This window comes from Nelusetta ayraudi, unplaced genomic scaffold, assembly GCF_046127955.1.
Source record: "Nelusetta ayraudi isolate G7.1 ecotype Tasmania unplaced genomic scaffold, CSIRO-AGI_Nayr_v1 ptg000190l, whole genome shotgun sequence".
NCBI lineage: Eukaryota > Metazoa > Chordata > Actinopteri > Tetraodontiformes > Monacanthidae > Nelusetta > Nelusetta ayraudi.
Genome location: NW_027466239.1, coordinates 210578 through 237500, shown reverse-complemented (window position 1 = coordinate 237500; position 26923 = coordinate 210578). Strand labels below are relative to the sequence as shown.

Below are 26923 nucleotides of genomic sequence, written 5' to 3'. Positions count from 1 at the left end.
GTCTGTTTTCATCCATCCATCCATCCATTTCCTGTGTTTATCTGGCACTGGCACTCAGGTTTGTCAGGTTTCTGGAGCTGTTCCAATCTCAAGCTGCGTTTCCATTACTTTTTTTTTCAAAATAAAAGTGATATTTCTTTTAAAATTTTAACCAAGCACACAAACTTGAGTTATTGAGTATGATTTTTGGCTGCAGTGGGTGTCAATATAGAATCATCGTATGAGAATGAGTGGATACAATGCTATGGTAGTGTAGAGGACTTTACTTTGAAAAAAAAAAAACCCATAAGAATACAACAATTAGATTGTTGTTCCTATTTTATGGTTCTAGAGTCTAGATTGTGACACAGTGCAGGTCACTTATGTGGTTGTGACATTTACACCCATTGGCAATGCAGATCTGCCACTAGGGGGCTGATGGGCAGGGAAGAAGCAGGTATTGAAAATGGATGGATGGATGGATGGATGCATGGATGGATGGATGGACTCTTGCAAAAAGAAAAATCGAACCAAAAAGAGGGCAATAGCTCCCCCGATGGTCTGCCCTGCAAAGACGTCGCTCCAGTGGTTGCGGTACTCGGCCACTCGGTTGATGCCCGTCAGCACGGCCAGGCTCACCAGGGACAGACTGACGAAAGGGCCGGTCAGGCGGCCTCCTCTGGAGTCAGCGCAGCACATGACGTACATCTGAACAGGAAGGAAAGCTCTGTGTGAGTGAAGAGTTCCAGCTGCGTGCAGATGTCCACTGGTTGCACTGCAGCGGAAACACTCACTGCCAGTGTTGGAGTCAAGACGGCAGCAACCGAGACCAAGACATCATCTAGACTAGAGAGTATCGAGATGGAGACCAGACCAAGACATTTGGGGTTTGAGACCAAGATAAGACCAAAAAAAAAGTTTGCTTCTACATTGAAGAAGCAACATCTTTTTCCAGCAAGGTGTCTTTAAATCATTTTCCATAACATTTTGCTGCTTTGCCAACTATTTTGAACCATTTTCATTGCTTTAGTTAAAGAAAAACTGACTAGGAATAAGGGGGCAGGGTGTCACTCTGGGTGTCACTCTGGGTGTCACCAACAGACTGTAAAACGGCTGCAGCTGGATTCTTTTCTGTTATTGTGGTGTCATTACACTGTTGGCTGAGTCTCCACTGGCCTGGATCAAAAATACAGAGACAAAGACAAGACCGAATGAAAATGCCTCAGAGTCCGAGACCAGACCGAGACCCTTAAGAAGTGTTCTGGAGACCAGGACCAACCTCCAGGACTGCAACACTACTCACTGCCAGGTAAAGTGCCGTGTACAGGCTGAGCGCAGCCTCTTTGGAGGGGAAGGTCTTCCTGGCTCTCAGGATGTCACCGGCGTCCCCGGTGCAAGCGTCTAACTGGCTGATGAAGAGCGTCGTGTCCTCACAGCCGAGGGCGGTGTAGTTAGGCTGGCACACGGACAGGAAGTGAGGAGCCAGACTTCCGCTGATCAGCTGACCTGCGTTGACGAAGATGTCCGTCGCCAGCAAGCCGAAGACGTACACACCTGCAGAGACACCAGCAGTGGGAGAGGTGGTTTGCATGTGGCTGAGAACAAAAAGACTCGACAGTCCTGGTTCCCGATGAGGCGGACACCAAACACAGAGGCAGCTTTTCCTCATTAGTGTCGTTAGAAGCAAAAGCAAAGAAACTCTTCCAAGTTTCAGCGGGCCGGATTAAAAAGCTTGATGGGCCACATATGGCCCCCGGGCCATAGTTTGCCCATGCCTGGGCTAGATAACCATCAGTTGGTTTAAATGAGTTCCTGATTGGATTACCGAGGAAACAGAAGGTCCTGCGCACCATGGGGTTGACGTAGCAACAGTCCCCCAAGATCACCACCTTCTCCTGGTCGTACAGGTTGTTTGAGTTCTGCTGAAGGAGGAAGATGACGAGCTCCACGCCTGAAATCTGCCCAGGGAAACAGAACCCAAACTCTCAGAAGTCACACACATGCAATTGTTTATGCCACAAATATTCAGCGTTCAGACTGCAGGTGAGCCTCATTCCAATCAGATTCCTTCTCAAATCCGAGTTTTTTAGTGCCGACTGTCCACACTGTTTTCAGCAAGTGTCCAAATGGGATGTGGTTCTGTTCAGACTGGGCCACTTTATTGAGCCATCTGACAGGTTGCTGTAGAAACCAGGTGGGAGCGGAGGCGTGGTCCAGCGTAGCGTGCAGTGTGTGACGTCATAGGATTGCGACAACGGCACTTGTTGCGACACCTGGCCTGGAGCTGGGCTGGAATGGCGCTACAGTACCTCCCCACACACTGAGGAGCCAATGAGGTTCCTCCTCTGTCCAGGGACTGACTGCTGCTCTCTATTGCTTCTGTCTGCTCCATGACGTTACAGCTCCACACCTCCACTGGCGCCCTCTGGTGGCGCTCTCTGCTCTGGCGTCATGTAGAGTGACGTCACGGACAGTAAACCCCCATCCCTGTGGTTGGAGCTGTTCACACAGAGATACATTGGACCAAATGCCACCTCCTGAAGGTGGTTTCAATCCGTTTGGCAAAAAAAAAAAAAATCGGATTTCATGTGATTTGTGACTGTTCAGACTACAAACGAGCAATCCGGTTTCAATCTGGATGGGCTGAAAATCGGATTTGGGCTGCTAGTCTGAACGTGGACAAAGAAGTGCGCACACAGCAAATCTAAACATTCTATACTTACGGCTCCTACATCTTTGATAGTTTGATCAAGCCTGTATGAGCATTCTGTAAACTACAGCACACAAATCACAGTTCCACTTACCAGTGCATACTTACCAGTACAACAGGAAGCCCGCCCACCACTGAGTACAGTATGACGGGCTGTACGCGGCTGTCCTGCTCCGGTCCTGGGTCTGGTTTAGTCAGAGTCGGGTCCCTGCAGTTGAAGCCCTGCTCTGCTGGGCTGAACGTGTCTGTGAACTCGCAGTAGTAAACCAGCATCCCTGTGGCGGCCAGAATTACCACCTGGAAGTACAGCATAGCGGATCCAAGTCGTCCTGCGAAGTCCAATTCAAATCCAGAGGTGCAAAGGAACCAAAACGGAATGCAGAAGCCGTGAGAAATGTTCAACTTTGAGGCTGTGCTGTGTCCGCGAGCTGAGGAGAATGATGGAGGTGATTTCTCCCTTTGAGGCAGTCAAAATAATTCTGGAGCGTTTTTGTGATTCTGTCGGAGGGAAACCTCGTCCTTCCGCTCCTGTGAACTTCCTGAATGGTCTGACTGGACTGCAGCGAACCCGGGGATTTATTCTGTTTCACTGAGCAATCTCTGAGGAGCCGCTGCAGTCTCCAGTGCTCCGGCTCACGGCACCAGAGGATGTCCTTTTCTTGCATCTTACATGTTTGAATACAGTATCTCGTACGTCATTAAATTATATCATTACGTATTATTTTAAAGCAGAGGCAGAAAAGAAATAGGAATAGTAGACAGTAGGGTTGCCAACTCCCTGAAAAATATATAAGGGACCTCACTGGCAGAGCCGGCCAGCCCGATAACCTTCACCCTTGCTGGTGTCGTATTTTTATTATTATTATTATTATTATTTTCTTTTATTATTATTTTTTTTTAATCTCTTTTTTGTATGTGTCAAGCGATTTTTTTTTAAATTATTTGACTCAAACCTGAATTCAATTAGGTGCATATGTGAGTGATATAAAGACACGGAAAACCAATAATTATCAGCAATGTATTTTTTTTTAATACAAAATAACAAAATTACCAGAATAAAATAAATATCTGTCCAGCTTAATTTAAAACCGTATAAATTCATATACAACGCAGAACATAGTGCACATTTTGTAACAAAAGTGCATAGTCTAAGGCCATGACGGTTTCCTATATTTGTAGTATGCCTAATTATTTTTTTCCATTTTGAACTTCTTCTGAGCTCTTGCTAAATGAATATACAACAATACAAAGCAGAACATTGTGCACATTTTGTGCAGCAATAAAAGTGCAAACATAAAGTCTGAAGAAAACTTGTAAACAATAAACACTTGTGCCTCAAAGGCCATGACGGTTTCCTCCATTTGTAGAAAGCCAACTTATTTTCTTTCCATTTGTTCTTCTTCTGAGCTCTTGCTCTTCCTGCAGCACGCAGCTGTTTGTCTTTCACTGCCAGAGTGTGAAACTCTGAGCAAGACATTTCACAATTTAGCTCATGAGCTCACTTTTAATGAAATCAGTGGAAGTAGTAGGTCAGTCAGTCCCCCGTGGGACTGTGGTCAAGCCAGCCAACAGTTCGGAAAAAGCGTTCGAGCGAGCAGACACTCGCTTATTGCTGGCCACGTGTACACCAGGTATTACACACTGTACCTTTAAACCCAGTTTCACTCATTTCAAACACAAACCAGTGACTGCAAAATGAATTTCCAACAGCAGTGAAGTGAAAATCCTGACAACAATAACAAGAGTGATACAAGTTGTAGAGTAAAGAGGGTGAACTGACCTCAGAGTCTCCAGTTTACAGTCTGGACTCTGCAGAAAACCACTCAGCTCCTTCACTCCTGAATACTGCAGTTGGTGGTTCCAACTCAGGTCCAGGAGTCTGAGGTGGGAGGGGTTGGACTTCAGAGCTGAGAGCAGCCAATTACAGCTGAGCTTTGACAAACTGCACTTCTCCAACCTGAATGTAGAATAAATGATGGAGAGTTTATAATGATGGAAAGTTTTTCCAGGGTGTCATCACTCTGAACATCAAAGTGAAGTGTGGACTTCAGAATCTGACACTACAGAAACAGAGAGGGAGGGAGAGAGGGGGAGTGAATGAGTGCTGCAGTCTGAAATCTGACCACTAGATGGCAGGATTTTACACACTGTGCCTTTAGACCAGTGGTTCTCAAACTTTTCTCTGTCACCCCCCACCTTGGAGGAAGGAAATTTTTCATGCCCTCCCCACCCAGACAAAATGGTGACTACATATTTTTTTTCAAATTGACTGAAACAACATAAAAGATGAACATTCCTCTCACCTGCTTTACGCATTTCTGCTGTGCAAATAATGTTTGACCTTTGACACTTTTTGTGACATCAAAACCAACATTCTTTTTTTTATCATCAACATTCCCTCTGTTTTCTATCAAGTTATTCTGCTGTGCAAATCCTGAACATTACTTTTTAAACAAGAATACTTTCACTGTTCTGCTGTGCAAAGATCTTTTCTGGCAAAGCACTTTTGTAACATCCAATAAAGAAAATGAACTTTTTATCATCAACATTCCCTCTGTTTTCTATCAAGTTATTCTGCTGTGCAAATAAGCATTCATTGACTTCACTAATGCAAAAACAATGGAGTTGAATATGTAGATGAAAGAAGAAATGCAGGTATTTGGCAAGAGTAGTGAGAGTGTGTGAGTGTATTAGTGGCTGCAATGGGCCTCTTTTGCTTTGCACAACATCTCACAGTGGGCTTGCAGGCTTGATGCTGCCACTGGCAGATCAGGCTCAATGTGGAGCTTAGCTCTGTGCTTAGCCTTCAGTATTGCAACAGCTGAAAAGCCTATTTGACAGGGATGGGATGTGGCCAAAGGAAGCAGAATTCCCACAGCCCTCTGTCCAATGGCAGCACTTTTCCTCGGGACAACCACCTGGCTTCACTGTGAAACAACACAGCTTTGTGTTGTGCTCCCATCTCCTCACAAAGTGCAGAGCATAGCCGCGCTTTCAGGGCTCTTGTTTTGATGAAATTGACCACATCAACACCATCGTTCCGCAGCGACTCGCTGAAAGATTCTACAGCCAACAGTGGGCAACAACAGTGAACACAGTGAACACAGTGAACACAGAGAATACAGTGAACACAGTGAACACAGTGAGCACAGTGAACACAGTGAACACTGTGAACACAGTGAACACAGAGAATACAGTGAACACAGTGAACACAGTGAGCACAGTGAACACAGTGAACACAGTGAACACAGAGAACACAGTGAACACAGAGAATACAGTGAACACAGTGAACACTGTGAACACAGTGAACACAGTGAACACAGAGAATACAGTGAACACAGTGAACACAGTGAGCACAGTGAACACAGGCCACCACTGAACTCCTGAATTCTTCTCTCCATCCCTGTCAAATATTTGTCCATCCTGTGAACCTGAGCAGCGTTTTTCTGAGCTGCAACCTACTGAACACTTTTTGTTCACTGTTCCACCGTGGAAAAGAGCGGACGCAGAGGACCCAGTTTCACTCATTTCAAACACAAAGCAGTGACTGCAAATTGAATATCCAACAGCAGTGCAGTGAAAATCATGACAACAATAACAAGAGTGATACAAGTTGTAGAGTGAAGAGGGTGAACTGACCTCAGAGTCTCCAGTCTGGACTCTGCAGAAAATCACTCAGCTCCTTCACTCCTGAATCCTGCAGCTGGTTGTCACTCAGGTCCAGGAGTCTGAGGTGGGAGGGGTTGGACTTCAGAGCTGAGAGCAGCCAATCACAGCTGAGCTTTGACAAACTACACTCCTCCAACCTGAATAAAGAATGAATCTTTGATTTCTTCCATGGTGTAAATGTCATATTCAGAGTCATTTCTCCCTGTTGATGATCCAGATGTGCAGCTGTTGGGATCACTGAGTCATTCCCTCAAAGGAGTCATTCTGCCAGTGTGTTGTCAACACAATAACAACAGCAGTGTGTCAGTCAGTGTGCAGCCAATCAGCAGTGAAGATGGAAAATAATCAGTGAGTCCTTTGTGTGCTTGTGGCTGTTTTCAGTCATCAGAGTCTCGTTACAAGTCAAACACATTCAAAGGACAAGATGAAGAAATACTGCTGCACTATTAATCTGCCTCTAATATTTCTTCACAGGATCTTCTGCTCAGTCATGTGACCTTCATCACCAATCAACAACTTCCATTGAGCTCCAAAGTGACTGGAGACATTTTCCACACTTTCTTCCACCATCCAAAGTCTTTTCTGGCTGCAGATTGTTGACATGAAAATATCAACAACATCCACTTTGTCTAGATGAGTCTTTAATATCTGCCTCAAAGTCTTCACACTGAGCAGCGTTACACACCAGTTGTCATCTGCTGACACACACTGTCCACCAGTAGAAAGCAGGAACTGACCTGAGAACTTCCAGTCTGCAGTTTAGACTCTGCAGTCCAGCACAGAGCAGCTTCACTCCAGGATCCTTCAGGGTGGTGAGAGTCAGGTCCAGCAGTGTGAGGTGGGAGGGGCTGGACTGCAGAGCTGAAGACACCACTGCACACTGAAGCTCTGGGAGTTCACTGAATGAAGGAGAGCAGAGTGAGAAGTTGCTGCTTCCACCATCATCACCATCACCATCATCATCATCATCATCACCATCATCATCTTCACCATCATCATCATCACCACCATCAGCACCACCACCACCATCATCTCAATCATCTTCATCATCATCACCATCACCACCATCATCACCACCACCACCATCATCACCATCATCATCACCACCACCACCACCACCACCATCATCATCATCACCACCACCATCATCATCACATCATCATCATCATCATCACATCATCATCATCATCATCATCATCACCACCACCATCATCTTCATCACCATCATCCTCATCCTCACCATCATCACCACCACCACCATCATCACCACCTTCATCATCATCATCATCACCAACATCATCAGCACCATCACCATCATCATCATCATCACCACCATCATCATCTTCATCAGCACCATCACCATCATCATCATCATCATCATCATCACCACCACCATCATCTTCATCACCATCATCATCATCATCATCACCACCACCACCATCACCATCACCACCACCATCATCACCACCACCATCATCATCACCATCATCACCACCACCATCATCATCACCACCATCATCACCACCACCATCATCATCACCACCATCATCATCATCATCACCACCACCATCATCATCATCACCACCACCATCATCATCACCATCATCACCACCATCATCATCACCACCATCACCATCACCACCATCATCACCACCACCATCATCATCACCATCACCACCACCATCATCATCACCACCATCATCATCACCACCATCACCACCATCACCACCACCATCATCATCACCATCATCCTCATCCTCACCATCATCATCACCACCACCATCATCATCACATCATCATCATCATCACCATCATCATCACCATCATCATCATCATCATCATCATCACCATCATCATCATCACCACCATCATCACCATCACCACTATCTTCATCATCTTCATCATGAATGATTGAAGAGTTGATTTTGGTTGACAGTGTAAATTCAATCAATCTTGTGCAATCAACTGACAACAATGAAAAAGAAGCTTCCAAAACAAATGTGCACATTCTAAAGACTCACAACAACAAAAACATAACAACTATGTGAAGGAAAAAGCAGCAGGCTGAAGCCCAAGCTGATTCTTGCCTCTCCTATACAGTCCATAAGATTAGCTGGAATAATTAGTCAGACAAAATCAAAAAGGAAAAAAAGAGAAACGCAACTCAACAAAATATGCTTGACATTATTCTTCATCATTGACTCACAATTCAATCATTTATCCTCATCATCATCAAGTATTTTGCCCTTCAACTCAACAAAAAAGCACACATTTTCAAATGGTCACTGATCCCATTCCAAAATGGAACTCCCAAAAAAGAAAGACATCTATATTTAACAATGCTTCTCACCTTCCATCATTCAAAGACACTCAACCCTCTGAACATGGATTGATTTTCTCTCACTTTAAAAAACTTAGAATACTGAGCACAAGATTTTCATTCTTTCCTGGAAATAGTATTTCTAATGTTTTCAAGTCCACTATATCTATGAATTGGAAGATCTTTGACTCTATCAATCACTGATTTGTGCTTTAGGGAACTTTATTGATTATTCTGACAACTCTTTTCTGGAGTTGAATTATTATTACAACTATTTAACCAGGTTTGTCCCTTTGAGATCCAACATCTCTTTTACAAGAGAGACCTGGCCAAGAATGACAGCACATAGAGTTTACACACACACACACACGCACACGCACACGCACACGCACACACACACACACACAGTGTTTACTTACTCGAAACGTATCACAGCCTTCCTGCAGTTCCTCACAGCTGGAATCAGTCTCAATCTTCCCTCCCAGGTTGTGTTGTACTTGATGAGGTCCAACTCCTCCAGAACCTCCTCTGACATCTGCAGCATGTAGGCCAGAGCTGAACACTGGATGGCTGAGAGTTCCTTCTTTGATCTGTTCTCTGACTGCAGGAACTCTTGGACCTCCTGATGCACTGACTGATCCTTCACCTCCAGCAGACAGTGGAAGATGCTGATGCTTCTGTCAGGAGAAACACCACCAGTGTTCATCTCCTTCAGGTTGTTGATGACCTTCTCTATGGTTCCTGGATGGTTGTCAGTGAGACCCTGCAGGCCTCCTAAGAGTCTCTGGTTGGATTCCAGACTGAGTCCATGGAGAAAGCGAACAAACAAGTCCAGGTGACCGTTTGGACTCTTCAGGGATTTCTCCATCATCCTCTTCAGGAACTCATCCAGGGATTCTCCAGGAGGACCATCTTTTCTTCTCTTCCTCTTGGTGTGACACTGGAAGCTGTAGACTGCAGCCAGAAACTCCTGGACGCTCAGATGAACGAAGCAGTAGAGGGTTTTGTGGAAGATCTGACTACTCTCTCTTCTGAAGATCTCTGTACAAACTCCTGAGTACACAGAGGCGTCAGTCACACTGAGACCACACTTCTCCAGGTCTTCACTGTAGAACATGATGTTTCCACTCTCCAGATGTTCAAATGCCAGCTGGCCCAGCTTCAGAAGAAGCTCCCTGTCAGCGTCCGTCAGGTTAATGTTGTCTTTTGCTTTCTTCCTTGAGAAGAATGAAAACAATTCAGTCCGCATCTTTGACCACGTCAGCTCCTGTGGACCTCCTCCATACTTGTGCTGCTTCCTCTTGGTCTGGACCAGCAGGAAGTGTGAGTACATGTCAGTCAGGGTCTTGGGCAGCTCTCCTCTCTGCTCTGAGCTCAACATGCTCTCCAGAACTGTGGCAGTGATCCAGCAGAAGACTGGGATCTCACACATGATGTGGAGGCTCCTGGAGGCCTTGATGTGGGAGATGATCCTGCTGGACACATATCCTCTATCTCTGAACCTCCTCCTGAAATACTCCTCCTTCTGGTCATCGGTGAAGCCTCGTACTTCTGTCAGCCTGTCCACACATGACGGAGGGATCTGATTGGCTGCTGCAGGTCTGGAAGTTATCCACAGCAGAGCCGAGGGAAGCAGATCTCCTCTGATCAGGTTTGTTAGCAGGACGCTGACTGACTTCTTCTGAGTGACGTCAGTCACCACCTGGTTGTCCTCAAAGTCCAGAGCCAGTCTGCTTTCATCCAGGCCGTCCAAGATGAAGAGAAGTTTGCAGACATGCAGCTGCTCTGCTGTGAGCTTCTCTAACTTTGGATGGAAAACATGGAGCAGCTCCAGAAGACTGTAGTGCTGCTCTGTGACCAAGTTGAGCTCCCTGAATGAGAGGAAGCACCAGATGAAGGTCCTGGTTCTCCAGGCCCTGGGCCCAGTCCAGAGTGAACTTCTGCACTGAGAAGGTTTTTCCAACCCCAGCGACGCCGTTGGTCAGCACCACTCTGACTCTGAGTCCCTGCTGCTCAGGTGAGGCTTCAAAGATCTGGCTGCACCTGATTGGACGCTCGTGGAGGCTCTCCTTGGTCTTCTTGGTCTCCAGCTGCCTGACCTCATGCTCTCTGTTGACCTCCTCACTCAGTCCCTCAGTGATGTAGACCTCAGTGTAGATGCTGTTGAGGAGGGTTTGACTTCCTGCTTCTTTACCTTCAGTCACACGTTCACATCTCCTCTCCAGACTGATCTTCTGCTGCTGGAGAAGCTCCTGCAGTTGCTGCCCCTCACCACCAGGACTCCCCTCCGTCTTCCTGTGGAGACACTTTGGCTTTGACTGATTGGATCAGTTGTTGGTGTCCATCACTTGTCAGCTGTTTTTCTGACACCATCATTAGTTGGATGGAATCATTGTCTCCATCAACACTAACTGACAGCCTGCTGGCCTCCTAGTGGGCTCTTCACAAATCACTTCTTGTCTTTTGCTCTCTTTTCTAAATTCAATCCCTTCATGCAGCTTCACAATCAAAGAATTTGAGCCACAAAGAACGGAGCGCAGACGTTAATGACGCCGTCTTTTAGCCACCACGTTGCGCCCGTCATGGATTTGTAGCTGTTTTCTAGGCTGCTCTTGTCACATCATCTCATATATTATTAGATGACATATTCATCTATCAAATGTATATTTTCTATCTGCTGTGGTTGACACCTGGTGGGCTCTGGTGGAGCAGTGGCTCTGTGGAACTGGCCCTTTGTTTCTCAGCAGACAGAGACAGTGGAGTCACATTGCACTGAACTTTGGATTGAAATTCATCTCAGTGGAGTTGAGCTGCACTTTATGACAGAGCATCAAACATTCCTGCCACTGCATAAAGTTCAGTCTCAGAAGGGCTTCGCTGCATTTCAACATGATGAATGTGACCGTGTCAAAGATTCTCTTCTCTTGACCACTGACCACAACATCTGACAGCTTTTCACCTTCTGAGGAATTTATCACTGTCAAATCAAACTAGAATTAGACTGAGAAACAAGGACATTAGTGTTCTTACTGTCTTCCAGAGGCTCCGGCTTCATTACTGAAGGTTAGAGGTTCAACCATGGACCTGTCACTCTTCAGAGACACCCCACTGGACCCTGGAGACTTTGCTCTGTCCTCCTCTTCCTCCACTGGAAGACTCATCTTGAGTCCTGGAGTCAGTCTGAGGTGAAACATCAATTGTGACAGTGAGCTGAGAACCCAGTGAGTTCCACTTCAGACAGAGAGAACAGGAAGAAACACTGAGTTCCCAGTGGGATCAAGCAGACACACGACTGCTGGTGTCCACTCACATCACATTTCATGAGTTCTTCACTCAGTGACGACTCACCTGCTGCTGCTGCTGCTGCTGTTACTGCTGCTGCTGCTACTGTTGCTGCTGTTACTGTTGCTGCTACTGCTACTTTTACTGCTGCTGCTGTTACTGCTGCTGCTGCTGTTGCTGCTGCTGTTACTACTGCTGATGCTGCTGCTTTTGCTGCTGCTGCTGCAACTCTTCAAAATGGAGCCTGACACAGAACAACTTTCACTTCAGGCTTCTTTTCCTGTTTATGCTGCTCACTGTGGCTCCTCCCATTACAGGAAGTCACATGATGCCATGTGTGTGTGAGTCAGAGATAGACAAAGTGTGCAAACATGTGTGTGTGCTCTTGGTATATCAGCTATATCAGTGGCTCCTCCCATCCAGCTGCCTCAACTGCTCCCACACTTCCAGGAAGTCACATGATGCTCTGTGTGTGTGTGTGTGTGTGTGTGTGTGTGTGTGTGTGTGCGTGCGTGCGTGTGTGAGAGAGAGACAGAGAGAGAGAGAGAGAGAGAGAGAGAGAGAGAGAGTGCATACATGTGTGTGTGTTCTTCTTTTGACACTATCTGGCAGTTTGCTCCCCATTCTAGGGAGCATTAGCACCACCTACGGTCTGTAACCTTGAAGACAATCAAAAGGTGCTCCTATTAATTGTGTGTTGTGTAGAAAGTCAAAGCAATGCTTGGAGACTTCCTTCAGCTCCACTCTTCAGTAGATTTTCTCAATCAAAGGCCACGTGGAGCCTCTTCTCCTCTCCTGCCCACATCTTCCACACATTCAACTGCTCCACACTGTTCACACTTCCCATCCACATGCTGGACTCCTGTCTGGAGAGTCTGAGCCTCGCTGTTGTCTCAATCTGGATTGATTGATTTTCAGCATTATTATGATGTCGACATAGTTTTTCTATTGGCTGGAAATGTCTTGTTGCCAGGCAGAAAGATCAACTCCCCAGTATGATACAACTGATGCTTGCATTGTGGCTACAAACGAAACCAAACAAGCAAAAACTGCTCAAACAGCGCCCCTCAGTGGCAGAACTGGGAGCTGCGAGGACCGACGCGTCATAGGAAGGTTTGAAGGTTCAAGGCCACATTTGAACACATTGTGTTTCTTATTGACATATTATAGAGTGACCTGTCTGAAATATCTGCCTGGTAATCAATGTCTTATTTTTTCACCATGTGTTCATTTCTCTGTACAATCTGCAGGAGAAGGTAGTTTTGACTCGAGGGCGCCCCCTGGCGGCTCTTTACAGAACTACAGTTGCCATCACTTGTTGGCAGTCCATGATGACGGTGAGAAAAATGTGATTTCCTCTTTGAAGAACTGCACCTGTTTTCTCCCTGACGTGATGAGACTGGACACTGGTTGAGGGATGAGACACTTCCTGTCAGCTCCTGAGGACAACAAGGAGGCCTAGCCTCTGATACCCCCTACTGGCTGCACTCTGGAAGAGCCCTCCCCCATCCTCAGGACAAAAGTCATCCTCCCTAATCACTTCCAGCAGCTCCACTTTATCAACAACAACAACAACAACAACAACTAGAATGAAAAATCAGGCAATGAGTTTCAACACAATTTGGATCTTTTACACACAAAAGCAACCGGCGTGTTTTCATAATGGAAGCAGCAGAAAGCACAGAGATTAAATATAAAATGACGACCAACAATAACAGAACCGGAACTTTCTCATGTTGCTGTCAGTCACTGGTCGTTGAGACCGGAATGAGTTGCACCAGTAACCCAAAAGTGTTGGACTGATTTCAAGCTGCATTAAGACACACACACACACACACACACACACACACACACACACACACACACACACACACACACACACAGGGGTAGATCCACAAAGCGATTGCGCGGCATTTGCGCCTGAAAATCCGTGTAAATAGCGCCAAAAACGGTGATTCCGATCCACAGAGGGGACGCAAACGTGAAAATCGGCGCAAAATGCGCCGAGGCGCAGGTAGCGGCAGGGTTGGCCGGATTCATTTGAATGTATTTAAATGAGTCATTGCGCGCAAAATGACACCCCCTTCTATGCAAATATGCCTCATTCAAACAGCGCGCAGTTTGACAGACGCAAACACCGCCGGCCAAAACCAGGCGCAGCTTCTGTCTGTCAAAGTGTTTCTGGCTTCTGAGTGAAACTTTCCTCTCTGAAAAGCCTGAAACATATATATATGGCTCCCCAAATCTTATATATAGATAGGCATAGCTATACCTATCTATTTATAAGATTTTAAGATTTTTTTAAATATAAAATATTGGCGTATATACTATAGTCTATAGACTACAGTATACACGCCAATATTTTAGATAGGCTATGAAAAATACAAATGGTACTCTCAGGTTGCCAGACCGCAACATTCGCACCTGTTTCAGGTGCCGCATTCGTGGGCGTGTTTGCGCCTGCATGTCATTAGCGCAAAAACCTTTGTGGATACCCGCATCTGTGGCGCAAATTGCGCGCCCTTTTTAGAGGATCTACCCTAGAGTCTTTTGCGTCATAAAAACATTCCGCCGGAATGCCGGCAGGACACTCGGCAGCAAACAAGTTGTCTTTTTTGGCCACCAGATGGCGGCAGTGTTTTAAAGTTGGTGGAGTTCAGCCGCTGTCCGTGGTTTGCTGTTTGCTTTGTGTTTCGTTTTGAATAGAAATAATAACAACAACAACCAAGTGGAAGTGTTGTAAGACTTTGAGAAGCACCACCCAGCATTCGCAGTGCGGCTGTTTCTCACTCGCCAAATGTCACATGTTGTATTGATGAGACAAACACTGACTTTAACGCAACCTCTGACCTCTCATTGACAGGACACTCTCACAGTTTATCGTTTTTTTTCTGAGACAAAAAAATACTTTCATCAATTTCAGTTGACTTCACTTTATTGAGTGGAGCCCCTCAAGATGCACCATGTCATCCTGGAGGAGGTCCCACACACAAATAACACAACGACACACACACAACACACTGTTCTCCAACTACCGCAGCAGCAACCAGGCCCCGCCCACCACATCACAGCCTCCCTAAAGAACGAGTTTGCCTACAAATACACACACAGAGCAACACACACACGAACGTCGCCATGACAACACAACATCACAACGAGACATCGGTGGCAACAGAATTCCACCGTGGTTTAAAATGAAAATCAATGAAATGAAGACGGAAAGAATTCCGAAAAGCTGGAAAACACAGTTTGTCTCAGGAGGCGTGGAGGTGTGTATTGGACTGGGAAGTGTTTTATTATGGCGGGACAACGGAATCAAGACATGAAAAAATGAATCAGCCCGAAACGACCGTCCAATGGTAGTTTAGCATGAGACGCAGCGGTACGATGCCAAATCTCAACATGTCCAAAAATCCTAATGATAGTACAGCACATACTATACTATAGTAGAAATATACTATAGTACAGCACATAATATAAATATACTATAGTACAGCACATACTATACAATAGTATAAATACACTATACTATAGTAAAAATATACTATAGTACAGCACATACTATACTATAGTAGAAATACACTATAGTACAGCACGACTGTATATTGTTTTTTTTCCTGAATAAAGAAAAATACTTAAATTTTCTGGACACTCCCTGAAACGACCGTCCAATGGTAGTTTAGCATGAGAGGCAGTGGGAGATTGGGAAACATCAACTCTTCCAAAAATGGGAAAAAATGACATAGTGTGGAATCATCAGCGCTCTGATTTGTCCATCACAGGAGAAGTAGTAACAATAATAAGACCCACCAGTGAAGACCTTGACCGATCAAAACACAATGATGGGAAACCACGGCTGCCCTGCCGGAAAACTCTTCCTAGCGACCTGCTGACTGGGAACACTGGGAATGACTGGGAACACTGGGGACACAGGGAATGACTGAGGACATTGGGAATGACTGGGGATGACTGGGAATGACTGGGAATGACTGAGGACATTGGGAATGACTGAGGACACTGGGAATGACTGGGAACACTGGGAATGACTGAGGACATTGGGAATGACTGGGGAAACTGGGGACACTGGGAATGACTGAGGACATTGGGAATGACTGGGGATGACTGGAAATGACTGGGAACGCAGGGAATGACTGAGGACACTGGGAATGACTGGGAACACTGGGAATGACTGAGGACATTGGGAATGACTGGGAACACTGGGAATGACTGAGGACATTGGGAATGACTGGGGTAACTGGGAATGACTGAGAACACTGGGGATACAGGGAATGACTGAGGACATTGGGAATGACTGGGAACACTGGGAATGACTGAGGACATTGGGAATGACTGGGGTAACTGGGAATGACTGGGAACACTGGGGATACAGGGAATGACTGAGGACATTGGGAATGACTGGGAACACTGGGAATGACTGGGAACACTGGGGACACAGGGAATGACTGAGGACATTGGGAATGACTGGGAACACTGGGAATGACCGGGGACACAGGGAATGACTTGGAAAGACTGGGGACATTGGGAATGACTGAGGACACAGGGAATGACTGGGAACACTGGGACTGACCACTGGTAACACAAGGAATCACTGGGAATGACTGGGAGACCTGGAATGACTGGGAATGACCAGTGAGTCGACGGGCAAACACTCCGACCTGATTGGTCGGCTAGACTTTGACCTCTGTCTGGAAGGTCACTGGATCTCTGCGCCAGTGACAGTGGTGCCAAGTGAACCTGCTGGTTGAAGTTCAAGTTGTGGCCTGCAGGTGTTGGAGTTTTTCCAGCAACTACACAACCTTCACACTACACACCCACACAATGTCAGACGCACCAATCAGACAAAGACATGAAGGATCAGCAGAGTCCATCATTGGTCCATCAGCCTGATTGGTTTTGTTCAGACATGGTAACAACACGTCAACATGTTGACAACACGGAACAAAAATGTCAACACAGTGGGGAATGACAACGACATCAAACACTGGGAGACTTGAGCAGCACCGTCCTGGTGGGCTAGGACCGGTTCTGCCCAGCCAGGACTGGTTTCGTCCAGTCAGGACCGGTTCCATCCAGTCAGGACCGGTTCTGCCCAGCCAGGACCAATTCCATCTAGTCAGGACCGGTTCCTGGGCTCTGTTAGCGGGCCTCACTCCACCATGTGACCCAGCCTCTGGCCGACTTCCTGTTCCTGGACTGGGAGATGTCCTGGATCAGGAAGCCGTCAGCGTCCGTGTGCGGCTGCTCCTCCTTCAGAACCATCCTGCCCCGATGGAGCGCCACCGCTCGCCACTCACTGCCACGCTCAAAGAAACCACACTGAGAGAGGAGAGAGGGAGAGAGAGAGAGAGAGAGAGGGAGAGGGGGAGACAGAGGGAGTGGGAGAGAGAGGGAGAGAGACAGAGAGGGAGAGGGAGGGAGAGAGCGGGAGAGAGAGAGGAGGAGAGAGGGAGAGAGGGAGAGGGGGAGAGAGAGGGAGAGGGAGAGAGGGAGAGGGGGAGAGAGAGGGAGTGGGAGAGAGAGGGAGAGAGAGACAGAGAGGGAGAGGGAGGGAGAGAGGGAGAGAGAGAGGAGGAGAGAGGGAGAGAGAGGGAGAGAGAGAGGAGGAGAGAGGGAGAGAGGGAGAGAGAGAGAGACAGGGAGTGGGAGAAAGAGAGAGAGAGAGAGAGAGAGAGGGAGTGGGAGAGAGAGGGAGAGAGAGAGAGAGAGGGAGTGGGAGAGAGAGGGAGAGAGAGAGGAAATGGGAGAGAGAGGGAGAGAGGGAATGGGAGACAGAGGGAGAGGGAGAGAGAGAGAGAGAGAGAGAGGGAGGGAGAGGAGGGGCGTCACAGTGATGATGATGACAATGATGACATCACCGCTGGCCACACCCATCACTGGCTGAACAGGAAACGCGTGATGACTACGGTGGCTGACAAGGGGACATTCTTGCACACAGTAGAGAGAAGCTAACGCTAACGCTGCTGGAGGCTTCCTGAGACCGTCTGACTCTCCATCCTTGAGGTGTGAGGACCAACCAGCAGCTCACCTTCCACAGCAGTAGGGAGAGCAGCACCAGCAGCAGCAGTCCAGCCAGGACCGACAGCAGCAGGATCCACAGGGGGGCGCTGTTCCAGGCGGCCTGCAGGCCTGCTGCTGGCAGGATCAGGAGCTCAAACTGCAGAGAACAAGACCCGTCAGACCCACGGGAAGTAGCACAGGACACACAGGAAGTAGCACAAGAAACACAGGAAGAAGAACAGGAAGTAGCACAGGACACACAGGAAGTAGCACAAGAAACACAGGAAGAAGAACGGGAAGTAGCACAGGACACACAGGAAGTAGCACAAGAAACACAGGAAGAAGAACAGGAAGTAGCACAGGACACATAGGAATTAAAACAGGAAGTAGCACAAGAAACACAGGAAGAAGAACAGGAAGTAGCGCAGGATACACAAGAAGAGGAACAGGAAGTAGCACACGAGACACAGGAAGTAGAACAAGACACCATAGGAAGAATAGTACAGAAAAGCACAGAAGGTAAAACAGGAAATAGAACAAGCTACCTGGGTGCTATGCTACCTAGATGTTATGCTACCTGGATGCTATGCTACTTAGATGTTATGCTACCTGGGTGCTATGCTACCTGGGTGCTATGCTACCTAGATGTTATGCTACCTGGGTGCTATGCTACCTGGGTGCTATGCTACCTAGATGCTATGCTACCTAGATGTTATGCTACCTTGGTGCTATGCTACCTAGATGCTATGCTACCTGGGTGCTGATGTCCTCCAGGCTGACAGACGTCTCGCTGGTCTTCAGCTGGAGTGATGCTCGTCCTCGGACCTTCACGCTGCTGGCGCCGCTGTAGTCCTGGAACACACACACACGCACACACTCAGGCTCACCTGCAGGCCGGCACAGGTGGGCGGGGCTTGCAGCAGTGGGCGGGGCCTCACCTCGACGAGGGAGGAGCTCCACAGTCGAGCTCTGACGGCCACCAGGGCCGAGCGCTCCACATCAGCCAGAGGACACACAAAGCGCACACACCTCGCACCGTCAACACAATCCTGGACACACAACACACACACACGCAGACACACAGGTCATGAGACAGGACGGCGCCCCCTCTGGCCACTCTGCAGTATTACACTGGGGGAGCACTGCTACTACCAGGGTGTACGGCTCCCTCTGGTGTCCGTGCAGGGAAAGGACAGCTGCTTCTCTCCGCCCAATCAGCTCCTGGCCCTGCTCCAGGCTCCGCCCCCTCCCCTCCTCCTCCTCTGGGCTCAGCTGATTGGAAGGTGGTTTTTTTTAGCTTTGAGACGCTGTGATTGGCCTACAGGGGCCCTGTGGGATGAATGTGGTTGGCCAGGTTTACCGTGAGGTTGAGGGGGTTGACGATGTTGCCGGGCGGATTGCAGCGGGTCTCCGAGGCCCCGCCCACTTCCACCCGGGTGAGGTAGAGCAGCCACTTCCCATTGGCCAGCTGCCACGGCCAATCAAACTGCAGCTGCAGTGTTCCCAGGTGGGCCGGGAGCTTCCCGTCCACGTCCACCTGACACAGGAGGAGGAGGAGTAGAGGGCGGAGTCAGGTCAAGTCCCGCCCCACAACCAATCAGCACTCACCCTGAAGCTGAAGAGCAGAGCTCCGCCTATGTCCCGGCTCCGCCTCGCCGCCGACTCGCCCAGCACCTCGCCGCCAAAGAAGGCGTGGCCTGGCTGGTGGGTTCTGACGGAGGGACGGAGCACCGTGAGGTCATTGGGTTAAAGGTCAGTGGTCAACAGGAAATGATGCACGAGGTTCTTACAGAGTGAGAGAGGCCCGGAGCTGAAACTCCGCCCACAGGGAGGCGGAGACTGGAGACACAGCGTCCTGTTGGCTGAGCCTGAGCAACACACACACACACACAGTCAGACACACAGTCAGAGTTAATGTGTGTGTGTGTGTGTGTGTGTGTGTGTGTGTGTGTGTGTGTGTGTGCGTGTGTGTGTGAGATGGGGAACCCCTTCAGGAGCAAGCAGGAGGTGTGTGTGTGTGTGTGTGTGTGTGTGGGACCTACGTGGACAGCTGCAGCACAGACTGGATCAGCTGGACCTCTGAGTGGAAGTCCAACGTCTGGAAGATGATCAGCAGCTGAACCTGCAGACAAGGACACACTCAGTGCACACACACACACACACACACACACACACACACACACACACACACACACACACCTCCTGCTTGCTCCTGAAGGGGTTCCCCATCTCACAGAGAAGCACAGCGCCCCCTACTGAACACTCCACCCTCTCCATGGCACCTCCCTGAAACACAGAGCAGAGACCCAATCAGCCCAGCTAGTCCGGTCCGGTCCGGTCCGGTCTGCTACCAGTCGTACCTTGGTGATTTTAGTTCGGACTCCAGAGTAGGAGAGCAGCGCCGGGATGCTAACATTTAGCACAGTGTTGTGAGCGTCCTCTGCTGGTGAGCCCGGTGATAGCGGCCTGCTGTTGGTGACGTTGACCTCCAGGTAGAGGCGGCTGGCGGTCCCATAGTGGACCAGAACCGGTCGGTCCTTCAGCCTGGAGACATACAGTGGTCAGGCAGTGGACAGAGCTTACTCAGGAGCCCAGGGTGTTAGGGTACCAGGAGCCCAGGGTACCAGGAACCCAGGGTACCAGGAACTCAGGGTCCCAGGAGCCCAGGAGCCCAGGGTGTTAGGGTACCAGGGTACCAGGAGCCCAGCAACCCAGGGTACCAGGAGCCCGGGGTACCAGGAGCCCAGGGTACCAGGAGCCCAGGGTGTTAGGGTACCAGGAGCCCAGGGTCCACTCACACTGGGAACGGGGTCAGGTTCTGGTCCATGAAGCGTGCTGCCATCTGCAGGTTGCTGTGGCAGCGGTGATCAGAACCGCAGGCCTTCAGGAAGTGGACCTGATGAGTGAAAAGCGTCAACTTTGCGGCGTTCCAAATGGGCCGGGTTCAGGTGCCATCTGAGGTTAGGGTCTAGAGAGGTTCTAAGAGTGGGTCTGACCTGGGTCCTGACGGGTTGGGGTGTGCGGCTCAGCAGAGGGAACCGCTGGAGGTCCTGGAGACCCTGGGTCCTCCTGGGGGGCTTCTGGACCAGAGAGAAGTTGAGGGAGAAGACCAGAGGCTCCACCAAGTGCCGAACCGGCTCCTGCATGGCACAAACAAACAGAACCGGTGGCGGGAGCGGGTCAGAAGCGGGCCATCCTTCAGAACCAGTGGTGGTCCGGGGCCTCACCATCAGTCCCACCCTCAGACTCTCACAGCGGTCCGAGGACATCGACAGAGACCCAGAGAACCGGTTCTGAGCGCTGGTCTGGAACTGCAGGCGGGCCGGGAGGCTGCTGACGTCAGCGTCCACCCAGAACTGGAGCGCTGGAAGAGCACAGTCATGTGACCTCAGTCATGTGACATCATCAGCCCATTGGACTGGACCTGCAACCACTACCTGGGTCCATTAACCTTGAAGGGCTTCACTCTGACTTTGTACAATTGTGTGTGTGTGTGTGTGTGTGTGTGTGTGTGTGTGTGTGTGTGTGAGATGTAATAATATCAGTGTGTCATGTGATTCATCTTTCAGGAAACAACACAAGACAAGGACACACAAGGACGCAGCATGATGTCACTGTGTGTGTGTGTGTGCTGGCTGATTAACCAGCAACATCAGCTTTGTTCTGTCAGTCCATCAGGTTGTGGTCAATTAGCCAACAGCCAATAGCGCGCGCGCACGCGCACACACACACACACACACACACACACACGTAACTGATTTGTTGTCTGGAGGACAAACAAAATAAAATGGGGCAGAGACTTCACTGGTCACATGACCCTACACAGGGGGGCGTGGCCAGAGTGTCTGTGTGTGTGTGTGTGTGTGTGTGTGTGTGTGTGTGTGTGTGTGGGACTCACTGATGTCGCTCGTCTCCCCGGCGGTGAACTTGCTGGAGAAACACAACTCCACCTGGATACTGACACACACACACACACACACACACACACACACACAGTGAGTGACTTAACGTGTTAGCCTGTTAGCGTGGTAGCAAGGTCACATGTCTTGAGGCTCACCAGAAGTGACAGTTGATTGGGTCAACGATGTCTGGAGAGACTCTGAGCGTCTGATTGACCTGGAGGACTGGGCGTGTCCTGATCAATCAATCAATCAACCAGTCAATCAGTCAATCAATCAACCAGTCAATCAGTCAATCAATCAACCAGTCAATCAGTCAATCAATCAACCAACCAAACGACACTGGTTGGTTCTTGGAGGTGAGTGGGCGGGGCCAGCAGGTGTGTCACTCACCTGAGCAGGGCGACGGTGTCGTCCAGGGAGCCAATCAGGAGGTCCGGGTACTGGTTCCCGTCCACGTCCCGCCCCCCCGACAGCGAGAAGCCAAAGGTGTGGAAGCGCGGCGACACCTGGCTGCCCCGGATCACCTGCGGGGGCGGGGAGGGAGGGAGCGAGGGAGGGAGGGGAGATGGGGTCAAAGGTCACCCTCCAGTCCTAGCGTTTCTCAACTGGTGGGTTCAGACCCACAAAGTGGCTGGCGGAGCTGTTTTGATTGGCTGGCAGCTTTGTGGGTGGTTCTAGATGGTTCTGGATGGTTCTAGTTGGTTCTCGGAAGTTCTAAGAGCTCTGGTACATTTTACAACCCAGTGTGGCTCCAGTTGGTCCCCCCTCTGGTCCAGATCCACACAGAAGGAATCAATGCTTGAGAGCCAAAAGATTCAGCGACTCTTTTTAGTGAGCCAAGCCAAAAGAACCAGCTCTCACCACGAGTCTCCAGACGGGACTCACCTGGCTGGGCTGGGAGGTCACGCCCCCTCTGCCGCCATTCCAGATCATCACGCTTCCCGTGCCGTGGAACGGAGCCCCGACGGCAAAGTCTGCAGGAGGACCAGCGACACCCAATGACTGATTCACTCTGAAGACTGATTCATTCTGAAGAATGATTCACTCTGAAGACTGAATGATTCACTCTGAAGACTGATTCACTCTGATGACTGAATGATTCACTCTGATGACTGATTCACTCTGATGACTGAATGATTCACTCTGAAGACTGAATGATTCACTCTGAAGACTGATTCACTCTGAAGACTGAATGATTCACTCTAAAGACTGACTCACTCTGAACGCGTTCAGTGTGACTCAACCTCGTCATCCAATCACATGACTCACCCTGGAAGCCGTCTCCGTCCAGGTCGCCCGCCGCCGCCACCGCCATCCCGAAGGCGGAGCCAGCCGGCCCGGTCAGCGCCGCGCTGGGCCGCTGCCCCAAGGCCCCGCCCACGTTCAGGTAGACGTACACAGCCCCGCCCACCTCCGGCTGCCGCTGGAAGTAGAATGGAGCGCCTACCAGTAGCTCCGCCCACCTGCAGGAGGAGGAGGAGGAGGTGACTGGTCCCGCCAACCTCACCCTGGACCTGCCAGGAGAAGTTGGGCGGAGCCTCGCCCTTCTGCTCCGGCCCCTCTGTCACATTTTATAACTCGCTGAGCTAGACGGCCCTGGGCTTCTGGGTTTTTTCTGGGTGGTCCTGGGTGATTCTGTGGCAGTTCTAGGTGGTTCTAGGTAGCGCTGGGTTGATCTTGGCGGTTCTATGAATTTCTAGGGTGGTTCTGGGTGGTTCAAGGTGTTGGTCGTAGGTGGTTCTAAGTGGTTCTATGTGGTTCTAGGTAGCTCTGGGTTGATCTTGGTGGTTCTCTGAATTTCTAGGGTGGTAGTGGGTGGTTCAATGTGTTGGTTCTAAGTGGTTCTATGTGGTTCTAGGTAGCTCTGGGTTGATCTTGGCGTTTCTATTAATTTCTAGGGTGGTTCTGTGTGGTTCTATGTGTTGGTTCTATGTGGTTCTGTGTGGTTCTATCTGGTTCTAGGTAGCTCTGGGTTGATCTTGGCGCTTCTATGAATTCCTAGGGTGGTTCTGGGTGGTTCAATGTGTTGGTTCTATGTGGTTCTGTGTGGTTCTATCTGGTTCTAGGTAGCTCTGGATTGATCTTGGCGCTTCTATGAATTCCTAGGGTGGTTCTGGGTGGTTCAATGTTTTGGTTCTATGTGGTTCTGTGTGGTTCTATCTGGTTCTAGGTAGCTCTGGGTTGATCTTGGTGCTTCTATGAATTTCTAGGGTGGCTCTGTGATTGTTCTGATGGAGGTTCTAGGCCAGGCATGGGTCAACTACAACAAACCCCCCCCCCCCCCCCCCCCGCCCACTCCCACCAGTCCAAGTGCTGGCGTCAGCAGTCACGTGACTCAGAAGGTCACGTGACCGGCAGCTCACCCGTCGTCGTTCAGGTCTACGGCTGCCACGGCGTTCCCGAAGTAGGAGCCCGTCTGCTGGCCGCGCAGCGTCTGCAGGGTCAGCAGCTGATTGGCTCTCTGGACCGCCAGCAGCACCGAGCCACGCCCGTCCTCCTTCCTGTCCTTGGGGGCACCTGGTCAGCACACGGACAGCCAATCAGAACAGCAGGAAAAAAAGCTTCACGAGCCGCTCATGGGCCCCCGAGCCGCGGTTTTGCCCGTGGGCCCGACGCCCCGCCCCCTGGTGGTCAGACACCAGCTGCTACCTGCCACGATGGTTTCCTCCTCCTGAGAGAGAAGAGCAGGAGCCTGGAGGACCGAGTAGCCTGCACACACACACACACACACACACACACACACACACACACACACACACACACACACACACACACACAGGTGTTGTTGTAATGTTGTGTGTTGTTGTTGTGGTGCTGTTGTGTAGTTGTGTGTCACCTGTGTAGATGTTCCTGTGCTGCTGGTTGCTGAAGGAGCTCCAGCGGGTGTCGAACTGAAGGTCAGGGTTCATCCAGGCCACGTGCACGTTGCCTGCGCACGCACACACACACACACACACACACACACACACACACACACACACACACACACACACACAGGGTCAGTCGACGTGGTTGGTTGGTTGGTTGGTTGGGGGCGGGGCCAGGAGCGAGTGGGGCGGGGCCACCTTGCCACTCGAAGCTGCCAGGGGAGCCAATGACGACGTGGTGTCGAGTGATGGAGGCGGAGATCCCCGAGGAGCACATGACCTCGCCTGTGACATCACCGAGGGGGCTGCGCACACAGAGACAGAGCAGGGAGGGGGAGGAGCATTAGGACCCAGAGGGTTTGCGATGCTGGCCGGTCACTCACGGGACCTCCCCCAGGCCATGTGACCACCTGCAGGGCTGCTCCAGGCTCTGCCAGTGGAGGTCGCTCTCGTCCAGCCGCAGGTCGTTGCCGCGCAGGTAGCAGCGGCCAATCATGTGGCGGCGCTGGAAGACCCCGTACAGCCTGATGGAGCGGTGGCCACACACCTGGGGGAGGGGGCGGAGCCACAGGGGAGGAGGAGGGGGGGGGGGGGGCGGAGCCACAGGTGAGGAGGAGGAGGAGAAAAAACAACACAGCCAGGCAGGCAGGCCAATGAGAGCGGCCGCAGACTCACCAGGACCCGCCCACCAGGAGGACCCTGACTGGCCACTGACACACCCAACCACATGTCCTCCAGCAGCTCCTCTGATTGGGCCACGCCTGCGCAGTGTGTGTATGTGTGTGAGAGAGAGAGAGAGAGAGAGAGAGAGAGAGAGAGAGAGAGAGAGAGAGAGAGAGAGCCTTGATTACCCAGAATGCTCCAGGAAACAGATAAGGTTTAATGTGTTTAGAGGCTTCTGGGAAGCAGCGCACACACACACACACACACACACACACACACACACACACACACCTGTCTCAAACAGCTTCATCCTGCTGCAGTCGGATTGGTCGGCGGTGATCTGGCAGCTGTACACTCCCCCTGTGCGATTGGCTGGGACATTTGGCTCCGCCTCCTCCCTGGGAGCTCCGACCAATAGGCTGTCAGAATGAGACGAGACTCAATCACCTGTGTGTGTGTGTGTGTGTGTGTGTGTGGCTAGTTATTGACATCTTGAAGGACATGATTCTGATTCTGTAGCTCACACACACACACACACACACACACACACACACGTCATGTGACCAGATGCAGAAACAGGAAGTAGCCTGCTGACCTCTGCGTGACCTCTTCAAGGACTCCTGGAACATTTCAGATTAAATCTGGTAATGTCATCAATATCGGCCAGCAGGTGGAGCCAATCAGGGGGCTCCACACACACACACACACACACACACACACACACACACACACACACACACACACACACACGCGCACAAAAGGACTTGTAGATTCAATTACAGAACAGAGACAAGCCGCCTGAGACACACAACCACCCAGCCCCTGTGTGTACGTGTGTGTGCGTGTGCGTGCGCGTGCGTGCAGGTGTGTGTGTGTGTGTGTGTGTCTCATGGTCTCATGGCAGTGATGTCAGCAGTAGGTTGTTGCTGTTGCTGGGGTTCAGGGGGAAGAAGAGGGCGGAGTTCAGGTAAGACAGGAAGTGATGACACACACAGACACACACACACACACACACACACACACACACACACACACACACACACTGTCAGCCAGACAGGTGATACTCACAGGTGGGCTCCAGTCTTCAGGTCCTGGTGCAGAGCCACTGATAGGCCGAAGTAACTTCCTGCCCCGCCTTCTTTCAGCAGCGGGAACCTGGTGTCCAGGTTGATGGACACGCACACACCCAGCACAACACACACACACACACAGACGCACACAGCCGGCCCCATCACTCACACACTCACACACACACACACACACACACACACACTGCTCTTCTGTGCTGCCAGGACGGCGGCTGAAGCCTCCAGTGACTGAAGCTGCTCAGCCAGCCCCTCTGGCCCCGCCCCTAGCCCCGCCCACTGGCCCTACCCCCTCCTCTCTCACTGTGCTTGCTCCTTGCTCGCCCAAGATGACATCACATCTCTCTCTCTCTCTCTCTCTCTCTCTCTCTCTCTCTCTCTCTCTCTCTCTCTCTCTCTCTCACACACACACACACACACACACACAC

The 26923-nt window shown here is 50.1% G+C and overlaps 3 protein-coding genes across 13 annotated transcripts in view; all 3 read right to left on the bottom strand.

Annotated features, from left to right (window-relative positions):
* LOC142881299 (phospholipid phosphatase-related protein type 5-like) overlaps nucleotides 1-4599 on the bottom strand; it is a 5570-nt gene extending 971 nt beyond the window's left edge. Inside the window, exons 1-5 of one of the 3 annotated variants that reach the window (XM_076015488.1) lie at nucleotides 4470-4599; nucleotides 2798-3018; nucleotides 1805-1937; nucleotides 1259-1533; nucleotides 511-687 (exon numbers count right to left, since the gene is read on the bottom strand). In XM_076015488.1, the coding sequence (XP_075871603.1) occupies nucleotides 511-687; nucleotides 1259-1533; nucleotides 1805-1937; nucleotides 2798-3001 (789 nt within the window). In that variant the 5' untranslated portion in view covers nucleotides 3002-3018; nucleotides 4470-4599. Of the gene's footprint in view, nucleotides 1-510; nucleotides 688-1258; nucleotides 1534-1804; nucleotides 1938-2797; nucleotides 3546-4469 lie in introns of those variants that run through there. The other 2 variants (XM_076015490.1, XM_076015489.1) reach the window with 2 other exon arrangements.
* On the bottom strand, nucleotides 4210-10110 carry LOC142881296 (NACHT, LRR and PYD domains-containing protein 12-like). Of its 2 annotated transcripts, XM_076015477.1 has the most exons (5): nucleotides 9943-10110; nucleotides 9098-9870; nucleotides 7096-7257; nucleotides 6329-6495; nucleotides 4553-4646 (listed from the first exon to the last, which is right to left on the bottom strand). In XM_076015477.1, the coding sequence occupies exons 1-4, from the start codon at nucleotides 10108-10110 to the stop codon at nucleotides 6330-6332; spliced, it is 1269 nt and encodes a 422-aa protein (XP_075871592.1). In that variant the 3' UTR covers nucleotides 4553-4646; nucleotide 6329. The 2 variants fall into 2 exon arrangements, with proteins under 2 accessions (XP_075871591.1, XP_075871592.1); XM_076015476.1 differs by lacking the exon at nucleotides 6329-6495 and having other exon boundaries at nucleotides 4210-4646.
* Nucleotides 10111-14877: 4767 nt separating this feature from the next.
* LOC142881274 (integrin alpha-3-like) lies at nucleotides 14878-26766 on the bottom strand. 8 transcript variants are annotated; one of them, XM_076015424.1, is made up of 32 exons: nucleotides 26479-26766; nucleotides 25702-25829; nucleotides 25423-25508; nucleotides 25158-25294; nucleotides 24946-25052; nucleotides 24630-24809; nucleotides 24530-24589; nucleotides 24244-24397; nucleotides 23150-23343; nucleotides 22766-22854; nucleotides 22271-22404; nucleotides 22036-22113; nucleotides 21877-21935; nucleotides 21206-21342; nucleotides 20975-21118; nucleotides 20777-20874; nucleotides 20339-20522; nucleotides 20178-20264; nucleotides 20021-20100; nucleotides 19769-19846; nucleotides 19587-19689; nucleotides 19339-19515; nucleotides 19131-19250; nucleotides 18917-19027; nucleotides 18732-18830; nucleotides 18007-18135; nucleotides 16955-17297; nucleotides 16482-16569; nucleotides 16349-16404; nucleotides 16122-16281; nucleotides 15979-15996; nucleotides 14878-15881 (listed from the first exon to the last, which is right to left on the bottom strand). In XM_076015424.1, the coding sequence occupies exons 1-27, from the start codon at nucleotides 26640-26642 to the stop codon at nucleotides 17118-17120; spliced, it is 3297 nt and encodes a 1098-aa protein (XP_075871539.1). In that variant the 5' UTR covers nucleotides 26643-26766; the 3' UTR covers nucleotides 14878-15881; nucleotides 15979-15996; nucleotides 16122-16281; nucleotides 16349-16404; nucleotides 16482-16569; nucleotides 16955-17117. The 8 variants fall into 8 exon arrangements, with proteins under 8 accessions (XP_075871539.1, XP_075871536.1, XP_075871540.1 ...); XM_076015421.1 differs by lacking the exon at nucleotides 16482-16569 and having other exon boundaries at nucleotides 16349-16395; XM_076015425.1 differs by lacking the exon at nucleotides 16482-16569 and having other exon boundaries at nucleotides 16349-16395; nucleotides 24717-24809; nucleotides 26479-26765.
* Between the last annotated feature and the right edge of the window lie 157 nt (nucleotides 26767-26923).

Bases quoted from the DNA above. Each gene is read 5' to 3' on its own strand.
- LOC142881296 (XM_076015476.1), bottom strand. From the start codon at position 10,110: ATGTGTGAGATCCCAGTCTTCTGCTGGATCACTGCCACAGTTCTGGAG. The intron at 9,871-9,942 runs CTGACGTGGTCA...GACAACATTAAC, and splicing joins ATGGAGGAGGTCCACAGGAG to CTGACGGACGCTGACAGGGA. The intron at 7,258-9,097 runs GTAAGTAAACAC...TCCTTCATTCAG, and splicing joins AAGGCTGTGATACGTTTCGA to TGAACTCCCAGAGCTTCAGT.
- LOC142881274 (XM_076015424.1), bottom strand. From the start codon at position 26,642: ATGGGGCCGGCTGTGTGCGTCTGTGTGTGTGTGTGTGTTGTGCTGGGT. The intron at 20,875-20,974 runs GTCAGACCCACT...TTCACTCATCAG, and splicing joins CCCAACCCGTCAGGACCCAG to GTCCACTTCCTGAAGGCCTG. The intron at 19,251-19,338 runs GTAAACCTGGCC...CCTTCCAATCAG, and splicing joins TCAACCCCCTCAACCTCACG to CTGAGCCCAGAGGAGGAGGA.